The sequence below is a fragment of the Aethalodelphis obliquidens genome, unplaced genomic scaffold (assembly GCF_003676395.1).
Source record: "Aethalodelphis obliquidens isolate GAN/ISIS:26980383/991018 unplaced genomic scaffold, ASM367639v1 scaffold2, whole genome shotgun sequence".
Classification (NCBI taxonomy): Eukaryota; Metazoa; Chordata; class Mammalia; order Artiodactyla; family Delphinidae; genus Aethalodelphis; species Aethalodelphis obliquidens.
The window spans coordinates 70903085-70918246 of record NW_020837946.1 but is presented as its reverse complement, the minus strand read 5'-3'; the positions used below and the strand labels follow the sequence as shown (position 1 = coordinate 70918246).

The window sequence follows — 15162 nt, the reverse complement described above, 5'->3', positions numbered from 1 at the left end:
CATGCAAAACTCTACTCATTTAGTACTAGAGCGTCCTAGTCCAACTATTAAAAGAGGCCCCGATCACCTAAGTTCCCTTGCTTTTTAGCTGTGTTGGCTTGAGTCTGCTGCTGTATAATGAAATTTAATAAAAGGGAGAATTTCTATTTATCACATTTCATTTAATCCCTGTTTTTCATTCCCTCTGAATAAGGGGAATGAATAATGAGATTTTTTTCCCATTTAGATTTCCATAAAATGAGGCTGATATAAAATCATTATGAACAACATTTAAATAAATTTACCCTCTTGAGAGATCAACTTTCTCCTGCAGTTAAAGAATATTATTGGTGGGATCGCTTCTGTCGTATCATGTCCCTTCAAGAAGTGCTGGAAGAAATGGGTGTGGAGAGGCGAAGAGAGTGATTCAGAGGACTCTTGCTTGCTTTGGGAGGATTCGGGGTCTTCCATTTGGGGGGTTTCACAAGAGTATTTCAGGGCACGACTGTTTCTGATGTTGAGGAGGGTTAAACCTGAACCAGATTAAATGCACCACGTGGGCTCAGCTGAAATCCCCATGGTGCTGGGCCGTCTCACTCTTGCCTTGGAGCCCTGCAGGATGCCTTTGTCAGGGGAACAGCAGGCCCCAAAGGATGAATACATTTAAAATGAACAGCCAACCACTCCCACCCCCATGTATCTCATTCTCAATATCGCCCAGCGTAGCTGTCCCAAAAACTTCCTCTTCCCTTTCCCCCAAAACTTCCTGCCTCTTCCCCAAATCTAGCTGGGTAAACATTTTGTTTCTTTCCCTTCCTCTTAATGGCTCAACTCAGATCGACTTATTCTTGCATTCTTCTTTTAACATTTCTGTTTTCTTAATTACCCAGGTTTAGCTGCCACTCTGGACTTGGGCACAGGACTTGTTGTGGCCCCCGACCCCTGGGGAGTTAGGTGGAAGTTGAGGCTCTACCCCGAAGGGAACTGTGTGAGTAGGTGTTGGAGCAACTCCCAGCTTAGACCCAGGGAACAGGTGGAGACAAGGGGATCTGGGATGTGTGTAAACTGGATCCAGTACCCTGATAGTGTATAGTTATTTGTTTATTTTCTTCTCCCCGACTTGGGAGCATAGGGATTGGTTATTTTGTTCATTGCTGAATCCATATTCATAAGAGATGTGTCTGGCATATATTAGGTACTCAACAATACAGATTGAATGAATTTATTGAGCCCCTGCTATGTGTTGGGGATTGTTATAGGTGCTAGAAAAGACAGGAACTGCCACCACCTAACAGATGGAAAAACTAAGGAGAAAAGTGACTTTCTCAGAGCTATTCAAAGTGGAAGCAGTTTCTGGATTTCCAGACATCTGGCCTTTCGTCTACAAGAAACAGCTTGTTTCTGAATATTAGCACTCTTGACTTGACTTCCCTTGTCTTTTTGTAAAGAGAGGGTCTTTCTGAGGGAAAGGATTTTTTCTAAGCTGACTCCTTTTGTGAGCAGTGGGTCTTTCTCTGCTTAATTTTTCTGATTTGGAAAATGAGCATGGCATCCTGGAATCTATTGGGTTGGCCAAAAATTTCTTTCGAGTTTTTCGCATAGCATCTTACAGAAAAACCCGAAGGAACTTTTTGGCCAACCCAATACAAATGGATGGCCAGGAAGACAGCACTACCTGACTGTATTAGTTTGCTGGGGCTGCCATAACAAAATACCACAGACTGGGGAGCCTAAAAATAGGAAATTAATTTTCTCACAATTCTGGAGGCCAGAAGTCCAAGATCAAGTTGTTGGCAGGTTCTTCTGAGGTCTCTCTCCTTGGGCTGTAGATAGCCGTCTTCTCCCTGTGTCTTTATGTGATCTTCCCTTCCTGCTTGTCTGTGACCTAATCTCTTCCTATCAGGACACCAATCATACTGGATTAGGGTTACCTCATTGTAACTTAATTACCTCTTTAAATTTCTTATCTCCAAATGCAGTCATATTCTGAGGTACTAAAGGTTAATACTTCAGAATGTGAATTCTGGGGTGAGAATCACAGTTCAGCCCAAAACACTTACCTTAAAGAACTTCATTTTACAAAATGTGAGGTAATGTCCAGGCCTGTTTAAAAACCTAGTGATTTCAGTATTGTAAACATGCAGCAAATTACAGCCCATGCCCTGCTGTCTCCTGCCTTTGGTGGCTGCCTCTTTCTGCTCTTCTCTTTGGCCCCAGACTGAGACCAGCAAGGCGGTCAGAACAGGTCACCCAGGGATCCAGAAATCCAAGAAGAGGGTTTTGTGTCACGTAAATAAAAGGAATTACCATTCATCTAAGGTTCATTGTTTAAATTACCATGTTTATTTATGTCAACACAAAATACAATAAAACAGCTTACAAAAAACCCATTTTATCATCACGTAACATAACTCTTCAGTGAACAGAAGTACTACTGTTAATGTTTTGGCCTTTTCAAGGTCCAGCCTTGGGTCAAAACAGTATTCAGAGAAATAGCAGATTCTTTTCTACCTTCCCCAATATATACACAAAGGAAATTTATATATTCTAAAATCCCATTCCAGTAATAATACAAAAATATCACATGTAGAGATGAATACCACTATTGTGTCATTGGTATTGCAACTTCCTTCTTGCTCTAGATTTCCCACTGACCCTGAGCTTCAGTCAGGAACGTATGGGTACATCAGCCCTTCAGGTTTCCCAAGTGATTAGTAATTCTTTTAGTATAACTGTATACTACCCAAGTGTCTAATTTACCTGAGTTATTTAGAAGCCTGAAAAAAAAAAAGTCTCCAAGTGATCAAATGTGTACCAAGCTAACTGATAGAATTGAAGAGACTTACTGTAGATTAATCTGTGCCAGTTCAGTGGATAATGAAGTACTCACCTAGTAAAAGGCTTCACATTACAATTTACTCAAAGGTAATAAACATTGCACAAAAGCACAAGACCTCACCTACATTCCAGTAGTTTAAGTGCTATTTGCTTAGTCACTACATTATCAAACAAATGGTAGTTATCACTTACTTAACAAAATCTTTCTATCATTTCACTGACAAGAGTCAGTCTCACCCTGTGGGAAGAAGCAATGGCTTGGACCTAGAAGACCTCAGTTCTGGACCAGTTCTACCCACTCTCTGAGGCTTAGTTTCCTTGTGAGGATCAAATGAGATGAAAGTGTTTTGTAAAACAGTATTAACTATAAAAAATAATATTCTACAGAGTTCATCTCTTCAATTAACCTATGGATCCCTAATTACCCACATGTATTTTGCAAGTAAAATCTTACTTTTTAAAGTAACATATTCACCATATGCAACTGAAATGTGCAAGCTGTGTTATGCAAATGAGAAAAGAATATAGATTTAAATAAGCCTATCACTCATGAGAGACTTGTGTACTCTTGATGTGTTTGATTTAAAACCACTAACAATTTTATTCTGTTTAACCCATGGTCATTTTGTATATTATTGGAGCTCTTTTTGAATAAGCTATCTAACCATTTAAAGTAAATTTTTTAACAAGAAATTAAAACTTTCACATGACATTTACAGGGTTTACATGATTGTGAAACTGAGTAAAATGGGTTGAGAAATACAGAAGGAGTAATAGTTTGAAAACTCAGGGTCAATAGGGAAACTGAGTATAGAAGATTATTTTCAGGTAATTAAACATAATCTAATGATAGGCTTGTTATTTTTGTTTTTTACTGGTGACTTCCTAATTTATAAATTACTTCTTCTTCATCTGTAAAACAAAATACTTGACTTTTGGGTACATTCAAATCCGCAGAAATTATTAACACTTCATTTTCATTCTTACACGTGGGATATTTTTGGAAGAATTGCATCCTACGGCTGAAATAAAAGTCAGCATCTCATTTTTTCATAAATTAAAAAAAAATCCTCCTTTAGGAAAGGGCAGATTTACTAAAAGTTTAGAATTCATTGGCAAGTGTGAGTATATAATGTGAGCATATGGACTTTGTGACTTTGCTGAGACAAAGATGTCAGGTATTCCTGCAAGAAATGAGATTCTAATTTCAAACATTTTTTAAATGCAAATCAGGCCCCCATGAATTATTTTGATGATTTTTTGAGACATTAATGCAACAGAGTTAGTATTCCTGAAATGATCCCCAAAGTCACCCCTTTTTTAAGGATATTTCTCTTCTTGATTATTTTGAACCTGCCAACATAGTCTCTAACCTTCACACAGAGAATGACTGATCTCCAAATGACCTATTATTATCTTAAACCAACCTCATTTTGAAATAACAAAGAAAGAAAAATTAAATAGTGCATTAACATTTCATATCAGTGAAACAGACTTTTTCCGTGCGTAAAGTAGTTCTATCCATCCGTGGAAAGGTCTACCTTTTGTTTTTCCCTGTGTTTATAGGTTACATTTTTAAAGGTACTGGTGGAGCCTCTGTACAGTGGGTTGGTTCCCTAAAAAAAAAAAAAGGTCCAAATGAAAGTATGTATATTATGTTATTACATGGTTTTAATATAGCTAAATAATTTCATTGTGTATTACAGATTGGAAGTTGAGAGTCAGGCTCAATCTTGAAAGGCGTTTGAATAGTTTTGATTAATTTGATATGTCATAATTTTAGCATTTAAAAATGTATACATCTTTATTTTTTTTATTATGAAGAACCAGTCCTATGCGTGCAACCTAGAAATCTTACCCTTTTTGGAAATGCACTAAATCGTGGATAGAAAACAAGACTTTGGCTGTTTTGGTCACTGCTGTTTTATCAGAGCTGAAAGCTAGCTCACAGTAGGCACTCGGAATTTATTGAATGAATAGAATGAACCAATAGGGAACCCAAAAGTGAAATGTAAAAAATAAAAATGGGAAAAGTGAACTGGTAGAAGCACACAAAGATGAACGACATAGTATCCGCCTTTAAGAAATGTGTTGCTGGTGAGAGGCATCAAACAAGGGCACAAATAATCTTGCTAAAATGAGACCAAAATTCAGGAAGAGTGACAGCTAGCTGCTTGAGAGAAGCAGAGAAAGATCCCCAGGACAGCAAACACCTGATGTGGATAGTAAAAGAATTCAGTGGCTTTTCCTCACTAGAGAATAACAGTGTGGGAACGAGGGAGTCACAAGAGACTGACATGGGGGACGCTGGGCTCATGAAGGAGTACAGGTCCCAAGGCAGGTTGGGCAAGACAGCTTTGCCCTTGCGGCAATAGAAAGGTTGTGTGCCAAAGCCTGGATAATTCAGTTGTGCTGTTTGGCTGTAGATGTGTTTCCAGGTGCCGTCACCAGGACCAGAAGGACCAAAGCTCTCTAGGTGTTTGGAGAAATGCCCAGCCTGATCCTCCCACTTCTCTCCTTTGGTTTCATTGTTCCAGGCAGGAACAATGTCTGGGTGAGGAGCAGTTTCTTCCCTCCCATTTCCCAAGGTTGATGAGGTAACGTACTTCAGCAGGTGCCTGGCACATAGTAAGTGTTTAATAAATGCTGCCTCTCCTTATTAGTACTTACTTATAACTCTTCTTCACATTTGGAATTTCCTTTTCTTTTAGGTCCTAGAGAGGGTACTAAAGATATCTCCCCCCAGGGCTTTGGGACTCAACATTTCCAAGCCCATTTCTGAGTATTATGGAGTCTGGGTACCACCTCTAACCTTCCAAATTACTAAATGTTATACATTGGTCTCCTTATCCCATGAACTGCAGAGATGGTAGCAATTTCTAGGCATAGGTTTGAAAAAAACACAATTGTACTTGTCTCCTCAGTACATTTCTCTTGCCTCTCAGAGGAACTGAATAAAACTGGAAACCATTCCCTGTCCTCTCCCACTTGTTGCCCTTGGATTCGCTACAGTGTCTTCATTGTGAGGAGGAACCACACCTGCACCTGTTTCTACATTGCCCAGAGCCAGTGGCCTGACCTCTAACTGAGTAACACGTTACCTTTGTCCATGTGCCTTTGGAGAGAGATGCTATCTCAGTAATGAAGGCAAAAATAGAAGAGGTTACCTGGTGGTGGATGATGAGTGAAGGCCAAGTCACCATATTGCTTCTACTCCTGAGGTCAGCCTGGATAATCATAAGGACCCTACAGTCCTTACTTAGTCCTACTACAATAAGAACTTGAGATTTGGAGGGTGTAGGGCAGACTTATGTGGTCTTAGATGCAAGTGGAGTCTTGTTTACAAACAAAAATCATGAGTAGAATTCTATTAAATTTAAGAGATTGCAAGCTATTAAGTTTAAGTTGGCTACAGAAGAATAAAGGACTCAACTGAAGAGGAAAGATGGAAAAAGTAAAATGTGTAGGCTGGGAATGATGGGTGGGGTACTGTCCTGGAGGAATAGAGGGACTTAGGAAACAGAAAGGACACTCGGTTAAGAGTAAATAGTCTGTGAGCAGGGTCAGGGAAGATCTTTGTAGGACTAGGAGTTCTGTTGTGGGCCCCATCCCAGATCATGTCAAACATCCCACACTAAAAATAATTTATATGCACGACAAAGGAGGTGCCTTGAGTTGCAATTGACTGAATACACAATGCTATTTTGCGGACATTTAGTTGAATGTTTAATTTTGATTATGCAGTTTTCATTCTGTGTTTTGAAGCAACTTTGTTTATCAAGGTCTACAATATTAGTGGTGGGGGGAGCATCTCTTAAGAAGCTAGTTATAGGGCCTGGGCATGCTAATAGGGTTGAGGGATGAAGCAGATCCCACCACAGTAGGAGGGTAAGGTGGAAGCTTAAAAGTGGGGAACAGCAAGTATACATTGTCAGGGGGCAGTAGTGTTTTTTCCTGTCCTCAGCTGATGATCAGAACTTAGGAGAAACAGGAACTTAGCTCAAACAGGATTTTGTTGGCAGGTGAAAGTGTGGCAATGTCCCACCAGCCTCCTCTAGTGCCACGTAGGTGGCAACCTCCCTACCTAGGATTTCCAGCTGAGACACAGGTTCAGGTCTGGCTCCATTTCGGGTGGGTCTGCACTCCTGCACTATTTAGGCAAGGTCAGGTTTCCCCCAACCATCTGGGGTGACCAGGCTGATTCCCCCAGGAGTCTGGGGGTTGCTAATTTAGGCTGTGGATTTTACAAAGGCAATGGCACATTTTTAGAGCTTGAAAAAGTGGTATTAAGAAAGCTCTCTGTCACGACCCACAGCTCCCTTAATGATTGCCTAACTGCCAAACGCAGACCTGATTTGCTTAGCACAGTACAAAATCAATCCATGACTGCAACGAATGTCAGACTGAACATTTTTGCCTCTAGTTAATGACTTGTCATCCTAGAAAAAATGTTGAATCAAAAATGGATTTAAATATCTTCCCTTTGTGTTTTCATAAAGAATATCTAAAAGCATAATAAAAGGTAACCTTTCTTCATAGCTACGATGAAGGAAATGTTTCAGGAGGCAAGGACAAAGCTCTTTCGCATCCTGAGCTCTGTCACCTTTAGAGTCTAATGGGGGCCTAGGGGTCAGAAGTCCCACTACTGTCCCCGGAGATCCCCAGGGGTTTGAAGACCAAATTCAGTTCTTCAAGAAGAAACAGGTTTTAGATAAAAACAAAATCAAATCGAGGACCCCAAAATGGATGCACTGAGCAATATTCTTTTTTTTCCAATAGGACATATTAGTGAAATTTGAATTGAGTTATTTGAATTAAACCTCTTTTGCATCCAAGTGAATAATTATGACCCAGTCATTATCTAGTCCAGAACATCAAACACTTGTTATTCAAAGAAACTCAATTTAACAGGGAATAATATTTTTCTTTTATGCTTTTATCTGTTTAATGCATATTTTTGTTCTATTTTAGGTGAAGAGACAGCAAAAATTCAGCATTTGAATTTCAGTCATGTTCTACATCCTGAGGGAAAACAATTCATGTTTTAGGGGAAATTAACTGTTAATTAAAATGTTATTTTAAAGATATTAATCATTTGTCAGTATTCATGCCTTTGTAGGAGAACATGAAAATATGCTGGTTAGTAGATACACATCACATAATTGCCCAAGCGCTTGTTTGCGAACACCTGCCTCTTCCTTCTAGGAGGGTCAAGGCTGTGCTTGGAAGAAGAGGCTGCAATTAGGATTTTAGCTCCACTATGGACCAACAGTTTGGGAAGTCTCTTAACCTCTCTGAGCCTCAGTTTTCTTACATTCGAAAGTGTCAAGACTACTTCACTGGGCTGGGGGTTGTTGGACTAACTGCTGCTATCGTGTTTTGCGCCAACTGAATCACATTGTTTTTTGTCTGTTTGCTTGCTTCTTTTTCAAATTCTCTTCTCATTTAGGTTATTACAGAATATTGAGCCGAGTTCCCTGCGCTATACAGTAGGTCCTTGTTGGTGATCTGTTTTATCTATAGTAGTGTGTACCTTATGGTTACCAGGGGAAAGGGTGGGGTAGGGGAGGAATAGATTGGGAGTTTGGGATTGACGAGTACACACTAATCAGATTGTTTTGCCTGGTTGCCTTCTGACCTCTGCCAGGCGGCGGATGAGAGTTAATAACAGCATCTGTGGCCAGGGGGTCAGGTGAAGTTAATTGCTCCAACACTTTGGCCTCATAGCACTAGGTTCTAAGTCACCAAACTAACCTGTCAGGTTACATTTTTACCTCGTTAGAGACGGATACCTTATATCCTCACTGCAAATCCTCACTTGACATTCCTAAGGGTTTTGTTTAATCAGGAAAACTCCACACACACACAGAAGAAGAGGAAGGCTGTATCAGGAACCTCTGTAGACCCAGATTCAATAGTTATGAAGACTTTGCCACACTTGCTTAACTATCCCTCTCTCTCTCTCTTTTGGCTGAATTATTTAAAAGCAAGCCCAGCCTTCACTCCTTTTTCATTATAAACCTTAATTATTTTCTAGCAAAGCCTCATGCCATTATCATACCTAATTGAATTAACCATAATTCCTAGCTATCAGTCTAATAACCAGTCTGTATTAACTTTTTTCCAGTTGTCCAAAAATATATATTAGAGTGTTCAAATCAGGATCAAAACAAGATCCATACATTGCATTTGGTTGTTCTGTCTAAAGGCATTTTTAATGGGAAGATAAAGTAGATAAAAACTTTCATTGTCCATTGTGCTGCACCATATATTATAGTTGTTTCAAAATAACTGCACAAGATATAAACATTCCTTATCAAGATAAATTTATCCAAAACAGAACATTCCATTTGCTTTAGGTATTGAAGATATTATAGACCTAGAGCAAAAAGTGTTAACATCAATTTACTTGGGGAGATGAACCCAAAGGAGCTTTGTATTTGCCTGTATTGCCTCCAGTGATATCGCTGTTTTTAGAATCAGCAATGTAAGATAATTGCTATCAGATAGCTGGACACACCATTAGAGAGAGAGAGATGAAATTAAAACCATGAAATTGTTTCTGTGGGCCTCTAGAAATGGAATTATCTCTCCTGTGGAAAAGAAACACAGAAAATCGGAGTCCTGTTTTGTGTTTGCCTACTGTGAAGAGGAGACACATAAATTACATTTATTGAGTACATATGTTTAAAAGTTGATACTTCGGGGTTTTTTTTTCAGGTAGCTGTTTAAAATTTATGTTTTTCAGAAAAACTAACTGGACAGTATTTAAAAAGCCTTCTTGACTTTGTAACTTATTATGAGTAATAAGTATTTCCACGGAAATTGGCATGAACTGTCATACTACTCATGAACATTATTCCATTAGCTCTAACAACCGAGTTATGGAAATATTTAGGTACAGCACCTATACTTTATCAAATGGGACCTGCGGGATCCTCCTGGTGGTAAAGAATAAAATGCATTTCCTTGATGTTTCTAAGTAGCTATACAGTATAAGGAGTTTCACGAGACGCTTCAGAGTAGGGGAAATCCTCATTGCACTGAGAGAAATGTATGCTGTGAGGGCTATCTGGGTCCCAGATAATGGACAGAGGTCCCTTTGTCCCCAAAGCAGAACAGAAATAAGCTGTTGGGGACATGGTGAGAGGAGTAGAGAAAGAGCATGACATTCTAACTCTCCCAGCTCAGAAGAAAGCCGACATCCCATCTTTTACACAGGAAAAGAAGTAGCCCTAAGTGTGCACATACCGTTTGCCACTTGGCCTTTGACCTTTCTGTTTCAAATTTGGCAACTTCTTTCCGATCATGAAATGACACCAGCAGCTTCCAAATGCACAGTAGGACGACTCCAATGAGAAGAATAGCCAGCGAAACCCCCAACATGATCATGGGAATATTCGGAGGTTTTGGACAGTCTGTGGAAGTAAAGAAAATTATATTAAGAAAGTGGTAAAATTAATGTTCTGATGTAGTGAAAACACTTCTCATGAAAATTTCCAACCATACTTTTTCTCCTTTTGTAACACCTTTTGTTTCGCTGAATTAGGAAAAAAAAAAAAAAAGAGTTACTTGTTGAAGGGTAGCCCTATTCATTCAAAGTAGAACAAAAGATAAAGTAAGAGTTTGGTTATTCAAAGCAAATGGATAGATACTTGAATGGCTGACTCAAAAAGAATTCGAATTCAAAACAGTGACAATTAACACCCATGGAATATTTAAAGGATCAATAAAAAGACTATAGTTTACTAAAGATGGTCTCTTCTGGGTATATGATAAAGCAGAAATGGAACGTGTTCACACAAACACACACACACACTTACTTTTTCATGAATTTTCTTGAACCGTATAGGAGATTATACTCAATTTTGAGTATTGATTATACTCAATACTAATATTGAGATTATACTCAATATTAAATACAACCTACCCCTGAGAAATACACTACTTGGGCTTTTTAATATATAGACAGAAGACAATCATGGCTTTCAGTTTTATTTCAACTCTAATGCAGTGCCCTGGTGTCCTGGAAAATTTCTGGACTGGGTTCAGGAGAGATGGGTTCCATTCCCATCTGATGGACAGTAGCTGCCTGAAACCATCAAGTCCCTCCATCTCCCTGAGCCCCAGTGCCCTCATCTGTAAAACAAAGATGTGGGAGTTTAGTGTTTCCTTAACTTCCTGATAAATTTAAGCCCAGGTGCTCATGCTTATTAAACCCACCCCTGAAATTGCTGGACCGAACCCCTGAGATTCTGATTCGGTGGGTCTAGATGGAGCCGTAAATTTTTTATTATTAAAAGTATCCCAAGTGATTCTTATCTTCAGGGAAGTTTGAGGAATTAGGTGTTCTGTATAATCCTTTCTACTTGAACATTCTATGAAATGTTATTTTGACTCTATTGATGATAGTAATATAATTTTGCAATTACTCAGTACCTTCTCTCATTGACAGCAGAATGACTAATAATACTTGCAATATGCCTGGGAGATGATACATTTCTTAATGAAACATTATAATTAAGCTCCCCCTTTGCTTTCATGGGAGAAAAAAATCCCACACAGAAATTATCATTAAATATCTGTTTCCCTCTGCAAGAAGTGAGGCAAATCCATGGTAACTTGGGAGGAAATGAATCATGCTCAGTTTATCCTAACTCTTATTGCTTTTAGATATTTAAAAAGGAGGGTTATACACACAGGACTAGTCATGCCTCTTTCAAGGTAAGATCTATAGCTGATCTGAATTTGAGCGGAATTAATGGCCCCCTAACCGCATGATGCCTGGCCTCACACACTTTTGTGCTTTGGCCAAAAAACCATTTAAGGAGATTATGCAGAAATAAGTAAAGGAGCTAATAAAATAGGTACTACAGTATGAAGATCTAAAGACTGTTTCTAGCATAGCAAATGAACCATGGCTGCTTCTAATAAGTTAGCAACACTCCTGCAAAGAAAGTGGCAGGCCTGTGTCAATGAGAATGTATACTGGCTACATCTTTGACTGAAATGTCTGGGGTGGGGCATAGGATGTTCCTGCTCGAAGCAAGATGAAGCTTGCTGAGACCCTGCAGTCAGAACATGAATTAGGAGAGCTCTCCAGCAGGAAATAAATGATGGAGAAACAGCCATGGCCTGGTGGAGATAATTATTTTAAGAACTTAGAGTCCCTTAGAATTAAACATTTCTCAAGAAAGGATTTTGGCCCAAGCTCCAGAGCAGGTATTACACAACAGAAATTTCCACTTTCCATACTCTCTTTAGTATTTCTTGAGATGCTCAGACTAAAGACATTTGTAGGTGGGGCAAGATGCTTTCTCCATCACTGTGCTCCGTCCAGGGTTGCCTATTGAGTCTGGGTCAGCGCTGCGCCTAATTCTAAGGCGCTGAGTTTCTAATGCTGCCAATCTGGTTGCGCTACCACATGTGGCTATTGCTCAATAGTCACTAGAAATGTGACTTTTCAGAATTAGGTTTTGTGTTAAGTGTGAAATACACACAGATGTTGAAGACTTGATATGAAAAAAGTAAAATATCTCGTTAATAATTTTATATTGATTGTACACTGAAATAGCAATATTTTGGATGCAATGGATTAAAGAAAACATTATTAAAATTATTTTATGTTTTTTTAATGTGGTTACTAGAAAATTTAAAATTACAACGTGGTTTGCATAACATTTCTATGGGAGAGTGCTGATCTGACATGGGAGAGTGCTGATCTGACCTATTTGGGGGATTCAGATATTTATGATGCTTGTACAGCCAGTGAGAGGCAGTATAGCACAGTAGTTAAGAGCACGGGCTCTGGGCCAAACTGCCGGAGATCCCCAATCAGGGCTGGTACTTAATTGCTGCAGGACCTAGCAAATTATTAACTTCTCAATTTTCTTACCTGCAAAATGGAAATAATAGCAATACCTGCTTTATATGGTTGTTGAGGGTGTTAAATGAACCAATACATGTAAAACATATAGCATAACACCTGATATATGGTATTAGTAAGGGCTCAATAAATGAGAGCTGCTGTTATTATTATTATTATTACAACAAATGCACCCTTCTCGCTTTTCTATCCTCAAGACCTCAAGGGCTTGGAATCTCCAAGTTGGAAACTGTGGGTGTAACATCCACACCCATATCCCTGCTAGGAAGGCTCCCCAACTATCATTCACTGACTGTGGCTCTCAGGAATGTGGCTGAAATTTCCTCCAAAAGGAAAAAAGATGAGTGAAGCTCTCCCTATGTTCACACACACACTGATGGTGACCCTTCACTGGGTGGTTTTTTTTTTTTTCTATTTGTTTGAAGAATACTGGGCATCCTTAACCTTCAGATCCTCCTTTCTCATTTTGCCTCTTTTCTCTCCTTGCCTCCAACCGGCTACCCTGGGTTCCTCTGGTCTTAAAGCTGTGAGAGGGGACTACAGATTCCTGGGGACAGGCTCTGTCCTCAGGGCCCCTGGAAGCTCCGGGCCTATCAAGGAGCTCGAACATTTACCAGGAAAGAAGCATCCTTGAAGCCGTCAGGTGACTCCTGTTAAACTTCTGGGAGGTCATTTTCCCCTCACTATTCCCTGCTACAAAAGCATAGGGAGAATAAAAAGCTTTAATAAAAAGATATCAGGGCATCTGAGGGCTCTCGGAAAGATGGCATGTTGATGTACCACTCATATTGTGTGGATGAATAAAGAAGAAAAACCCAACAGTTCAGTAATGAGCAAGCATTTATCAACCAAAATGTTTCACAAGAAAAAAAAATCAAAATGAAACCATCTAGATACAAAACCCCCTGTATTAAAAACAGAACTTACTCTGGAAGTTCATTTTTGTTTGGAACTTGCTTCTCCAATGGAATCAATATTATAAGGAATGGCTTTGATTTCAGGAGAATCAATATTTTCAGGAGAATCAATATTATAAGGAATGGCTTTGATTTCAGTGGCTAAAGCCACTGCCATGGTCACAGACAGAAGATGGGGGTGTAGTTTGAAGAATTTGACTTAATAAAATACATAATGAGGAGGCCGGTTTTCGTACTGTAAAGTATTTCTTCCTCGTACAGCAGGATTCACCTTAGATTTTCTTAACTAATGACCTCTACAACGCCCTTTACATATGCATTTCAAAGAAGTCAATTTACAGAAGCTTTTCAAGAGCAAGTCTCCTGGTGCACTCTGCCCACCTGAGTGGCAAGGTCACCATCATACACTTGTCTCTTGCATTGTGCCGACCCCTCCCTCCCTGACCCTCAGCACTGCAATGTGATACTTTTCTAATCGTGTTTGCTTGGTTAGTTCATAACGTCTTGAACTTACTTTTTGGTAATTTTGTCATTGCTTTTCACACTCTTAAGTGATGGCAGCTTGGTACTCTTGGTTTCAAATTCAGGACTTAATACTTTGTCAGCCCACCGATAAACCAGCACACACAACAGAACACATCTGTCTTCTAGCCTGCCCTTGCTGCTATGGTCTGGGCCGGAACTTAGGCCTCAAGCTTTTGAGGGAAGGAGGAGGAGGCTGCTGACAAGATCTGGAGAGGTCTGATTTAATGCAGCTGTCATTTCTGCCAGGAAGGTTTAGGGACACATCATTAACTGAAGACAGAAAAGGTGAGGCACCTGTGCGCATCTAAGAAGGCAGCCAGGGCTTTTAGGGCAGAGTCACTCAGAGGAGGTCTGGAAGCCACCTGTATCAGAGGCGCCTGGAGAAGTGTTAAAATGCAGAGTCCTGGGCCACACATCCAGCCTGCTGACTCAGGAGGCTGGCGGTTTAACAAGCTCCCCCGGTGAAACTTACTAAAAGTTAAGAACTTCTCAACAAAAGTATCAATACCTTCCCCACTAATTTCTTTTCTACCTGCTACAAGTTTCTCTCTCCCCTTCACTGAAGATGAGATTTTTATGTGAGGGTTTCCTGAGTCCCAAGCTGACTCCATGAATTGGTAAGGAGAAAAACTCACAGAAGCAACTCACAGACTCTGACTTCCTTTACAGATCACTTCCTTCCTTCCTTGTCTGTTCACATCTTTCCGACTCAGCATTATCATTTAAAGACCCATTAGGTAGGTTATGAACTGGTACATATTTTACATGCATTATTTCATTTAATCATTGAATCAACCCTTAGAAGAAAGTACTGTTATTTTTCCCATTTTACAGATGAGGAAATAGAGACTCAGAGAGACAATTATCTTCCAGAATGTCAAGGAAGTAGTAGAGCAGGATTTGAGCCAAGGTTTGCCTGAGTCAAAGCTCATTCTCAGGCTTCCCTGGTGTCTGAGAGTCCGCCTGCCGATGCGGGGGACACGGGTTTGTGTCCTGGTCCGGGAAGATCCCCCATGC

The 15162-nt window shown here is 39.8% G+C and overlaps 1 protein-coding gene across 2 annotated transcripts in view; it reads right to left on the bottom strand.

Moving 5' to 3' along the window:
- Positions 1–2299: 2299 nt before the first annotated feature.
- ITGB6 (integrin subunit beta 6) overlaps positions 2300–15162 on the bottom strand; it is a 70145-nt gene continuing 57282 nt past the window's right edge. For both annotated transcript variants that reach the window (XM_027130263.1, XM_027130271.1), the window contains 2 exons: positions 10069–10235; positions 2300–4433 (listed from right to left, as the gene is read on the bottom strand). In XM_027130263.1, the coding sequence (XP_026986064.1) occupies positions 4335–4433; positions 10069–10235 (266 nt within the window). In that variant the 3' untranslated portion in view covers positions 2300–4334. The remainder of the gene's footprint in view (positions 4434–10068; positions 10236–15162) is intronic.